The sequence below is a fragment of the Triticum dicoccoides genome, chromosome 7A, assembly GCF_002162155.2.
Source record: "Triticum dicoccoides isolate Atlit2015 ecotype Zavitan chromosome 7A, WEW_v2.0, whole genome shotgun sequence".
Classification (NCBI taxonomy): Eukaryota; Viridiplantae; Streptophyta; class Magnoliopsida; order Poales; family Poaceae; genus Triticum; species Triticum dicoccoides.
In genome coordinates, this window is record NC_041392.1 from 701,054,232 (window position 1) to 701,058,790 (window position 4,559).

The 4,559-nt window shown below is 45.8% G+C and overlaps 1 protein-coding gene across 2 annotated transcripts; it reads right to left on the minus strand.

Moving 5' to 3' along the window:
• Nucleotides 1-871: 871 nt before the first annotated feature.
• LOC119329711 (protein FAR1-RELATED SEQUENCE 5-like) lies at nucleotides 872-4,214 on the minus strand. Of its 2 annotated transcripts, none has more exons than XM_037602786.1 (3): nucleotides 3,810-4,214; nucleotides 1,238-3,440; nucleotides 872-1,137 (listed from the first exon to the last, which is right to left on the minus strand). In XM_037602786.1, the coding sequence occupies exon 2, from the start codon at nucleotides 3,429-3,431 to the stop codon at nucleotides 1,263-1,265; it is 2,169 nt and encodes a 722-aa protein (XP_037458683.1). In that variant the 5' UTR covers nucleotides 3,432-3,440; nucleotides 3,810-4,214; the 3' UTR covers nucleotides 872-1,137; nucleotides 1,238-1,262. The 2 variants fall into 2 exon arrangements, with proteins under 2 accessions (XP_037458683.1, XP_037458682.1); XM_037602785.1 differs by having other exon boundaries at nucleotides 872-1,141; nucleotides 3,810-4,213.
• Between the last annotated feature and the right edge of the window lie 345 nt (nucleotides 4,215-4,559).

Sequence of the window (4,559 nt, forward strand, 5' to 3'; positions counted from 1 at the left end):
TGTTCAACCGGGACCGTTCGGGTAGACCGGTAAAGACAATTCTACAAGCACTTTTTCCCACATCCATCAACCTGATCCAATTTTTTTCCAGACACTGGAGTCGTCATGGCAAGTAGGCATGCCAAGTTTCGGTGATATCTGACATCCTATGCATTTTGTAACATTTTCCCGATGAAAAACCCCTAAAATACTGGCCGGTCGTGACGCAACGTGCGTTTGATGTGCGAATTCGTTCATATTTTGCAGCAGAGCATACGACGTACATTCCCACCCGCTGCCAAAATTACGTTTCGTTTCGTGCATGTCAGCAAGTACACCATGTTCAACCGGAACCGTTCGGATAGACCGGTAAAGGCAATTCTAGAAGCACTTTTGCCCACATCCATGACATTCTATGCAGAACCAAAAAAGACTTATTTGATAGGTCTAGGTTGCACGCTAGACTCATGCACCATTTTTCACTAAAATAACGAGTGTAATGCACAATTTATTCTATCTTCTCCCCCCGAATAAATCTCAGGTACAAACAGACGAGGACCGCTAACATGGCCGCCTCCTCGTAAAAATCGGATCTACCAAACAGATCGTCGGATATCTCGTAATTTGCATTTTTCGTGCATCGTCCAACTCTCGATGGCGCCAGGCACGAACCAATCCGCGGTTCATCTACTACTTGCTGGTGTACATTCATCAAGCGGCGGTGCATCTGCATATATCGTCTTCCGTCTCGACCAATCATCTTGCCTGCCCCGCTCATAAATAGCAGCACATACAAACTCTAACCATGCATAACCCTCAACACTTGAAGCTGATTTTTAGACTAAACACAAATTTGTGCTTACAATTCATTAAATAACCTGGAGCCAGTACATAGCAAAACAAACCGAGCAGATATGAAAAAAATCAATAGTCGTCAAGTATCACGACCAAAGTGATAAGTGTCTGCAAGCAAACTAAACAAGGTTCAACGATAGCCATGGATGATAACAAAACATAAACTCTGTCACGCCAACAGATTTAACAGGTCCATAAAAATGTCTACTGCCAACATAGTTCTCGATCTTCTTGGGGCTCAGTTGGTTGATGTGACCACACTTGTGCCAGCTGAAATAACTTCGGTGCACGCGTGTATACCATCTGCCTGCATATAAGTTAAAACATGATATTGTATGACATATAAAAAAGAAAAACATACTTCAAACCCAAATCCATAAAAAGGCCATGAACATCAACTTACATTTGGTACTGTGCTTCTATCAATTTTATTTCCCTAAATCTGGACATTTCCGCCTGTCATGTTCGGAACTTTTACATTGGCCGCAGCTTCTAGTTCTCTTCTTCCGCCTGTTTGTTTCCCTCAACGTCTCGTGAAATGGCTTCATTCTCTTCTTGCATGGAGCACCTTTTGTGTCGACTATTTTTGGATCAAGGACTCTCTCCGCTGAAGCTTGGCTTGCGGCAGAGTAGTGAGAGGGTATAGGACCAAATGTTGTCTCCTCGGTGTTATCATCATTCTCGATGGGCCCATCGATGATACTTTGGAGATAATCTTTCACCTGCTGCGAACGCTCCCCGCTTTTTGATACTTTGAATAGGGCCATACTAGCTATGTTTCTCAGTTCACGGTAACGACTCATCTTTTCTGACCACACATGTGTATTTGCATTTCTCACTGACATGAATGCAGCCTTGGCTTCCATTGTCAACCTTTTGTTAACACAACATGGAGGAATGGTCGCTGCCCCTACAAAAACCAGAACAGCAAAAATGTGCGCGCAAGGGATGGCTTCACACTCCATCTTACGGCAAGGACAAAAGGCACCATTCATCAACGAACCATCAAAAGAACACTCTACAGAGAACAGACGTCTGCTCCCTCCTTCCGCTCCATCTTTTAACACTACTTCATACCTGACCAAGTCATTTACTGTTGTTTGCTCTTGAATCACCCATGCACATGATCTCCGGATACAATCTCTTACCATCTTGAAAATTTTTGCTGTATAAATACGAGCAGCATTTATCTCCAACAGACAAGCATCTATTCTAGTGAAAGGAACTGACTGCGAACATATTGCATCCAACTCGGCCTCGTTCCTCCGCATACGTGATATGCAGTGCTCAGTGTGCTCCACCACATCAACCAACGACATTTTCCGGTCCAGATGATTGTGGAGCCTAGAGTTCAGACTCTCACTATGCTGGTTGCTCTGCATACCCAAGAAATATCGTCCCTTGGTATAAGCTGCGGCCAACTTTTTCCTAAGTTTGTACATTCTGGACATCCATTCATTCTCCTCTTCGATCTCATAATTCGCCTTGAACTCAGCCCATGATTTCTCAAACTGGTAAACTCCCATTCGACAGTATATGAGTTTTTTGAAGTCATCAAGCATTGGATTACGCAGGTGGCGTATCATGTTCTGCTCAATGTGCCAACTGCATAGCCGATGGTCTGTCCTTGGCAAAATCTTCCTAATTGCTTTTCTCATTGCCGAGTCTCCATCTGTGATAACAGATATGGGCTCCTTATGACCCATCGCCTCTACAAAGGTCTGAAGTAGCCACTCGTATGACTTGTGGGTCTCATCTGAAACAACACCAATCCCGAAAACAACAGTACTACGATGATGGTTCAGTCCAACAAATGCAACAAAAGGGAGATTGTAGCGGTTGACCCGATAAGTGCTGTCAAACACAACTACATCGCCGAATGCTTCATAATCAATCTGAGACTGTGAATCTGCCCAGAATAAATTTCGAAGATGTCCTTCATCATCTGTGGTGTATTTGAAGAAAAACTCAGCATCTCGTTCTTCCTGTACTCTCATATGGTTCAGCACAAAGTCAGCATCCCTGCCTAAGATTCTTTTTTTCTTGTACTTGGCGAAGAAATTGTAGAGGTCTCGACAAATATACCCAACATGAGGATAGCCGCCGTTTTGTTTCTTTGCCACATTCATGATTTGGAACGTACGGAGACCACCAAGTCTGTATTCCACTGCATCAGCCTTGTGAGCATCGTTCATCCGACGGTGAGACCGTAGAAAAGCAGATTGGTCCGGGTCGGCTAGCGGGTGGTTATGGACATCAACAAACTTCTTAACAAACCACTGACCCCTGCCTGCATCATGTTGGATCTCAAGCATAGCTTTGCAACCACAATGGGTCAGCGCCCGTGGCTCCCTTTTTTGGTCAGTCGCTTGAAAGTACTTCTCCAGTCGGTGCCCTTCTTTAGAGCAGCAGAAACGTCTTGCTTTCACCTCTCTGGTGCCCTTCACGTACTCCTTGTCATCCAATCTGACACTAAAACCTTTTGCTCTTGCATATCTGTTGTAGTGCTCGTAACCTTGCTTCTCGCTTGCAAACATCTGACTAACCATCATGTGATATTCTTCTATCTCCTCCAAGCTAGCACTATGACCATCCATCCTCCAAACCTGCCATTATTAAAGCATCATACTTAGCGCATTTATTCTATCGATGTCATATAAACTGTCTGAATTTAGGTGATTCTTCAGATAAACAGAAAATTTAAACAGAAAACTAACACAAATTCTAGAGGAATTATAACATGTCTTCTATATACATTGCAACATTCATTATATACAAAATCTGAAGGATAGGTTGTGTTGTACCAGTGTCACCCTTTATGACATTCTAGTTTATCTGACGCAAATTGAAGGTGATCCATGATTTCAACTAATACGAATGACACTGTATAACTGTATACTCTGATAAAGATCAATTTATGGGTCATGTATCCATACAGATTGCAAGATATGGCTGGAGAAAAACGGGCGACGAACCTGTTCTCTAATTATCCGGCAGGCGATTGTCTGGCAGGTGGCGGCACAGCCTAAAATTATGCGGCGTGTGGGCGCGTCGGCAGGTGGTGGCGGCAGGAACCACTGGAGGGCTGGCGAGGGCAGGACTCGGGTGGCGGGGTCGAAGAACGTCGACCTGGACGGCAAACGGCGGTGGTGCGCGCTGGTGTCGGACGGAGGCGCTCGGGATGTCGGACGGCCGCACTCTCTGGGTCGGACGGGGGTGTGGAACGGCGCACGTCGGCCCCAAGCGGGGGTGTACGACGGCAGGACGTCGGCGCCGCGCAGCGAACGGTGGTGGCGCGCGGTGGTGTCGGACGGCGGCGCTCGGGGATGTCAGGGGCGCCGCACGGCCTTATCGCGAGGGTCATGCCGCCACCACAGAAACGAAATGGGATTTAGATCGAGTGTTCTGTTTTTTTTTCTTCAGAATCGCCCGTGCTGCGCTTTGGACTGTCTGTGCGTGCGGACTGCAGTTTGGGAAATGACTTCCTTGCCCCTCCGTGTGGACGGCCAGATCTGCACGGTACTCCTGGGTGTCGTTTGGGAGTACCAGGGTACCGTAAAAGAGCTCTAAATATAATGTAATGGCTTAGATTGATGATCATGCAAAATAGACTATGACTGTAAGATGAGCTGCCAAGAAAGTATTGGCAGGCTGACATGTACCAACGAACAATATATGCTGGTATTACAACCAACGAGGAGGTGGGTATACAAAGAGATCTCCAG

Excerpts from the sequence above, each read along its gene's own strand:
- LOC119329711 (XM_037602786.1), bottom strand. The coding sequence starts at position 3,431 with ATGGATGGTCATAGTGCTAGCTTGGAGGAGATAGAAGAATATCACATG.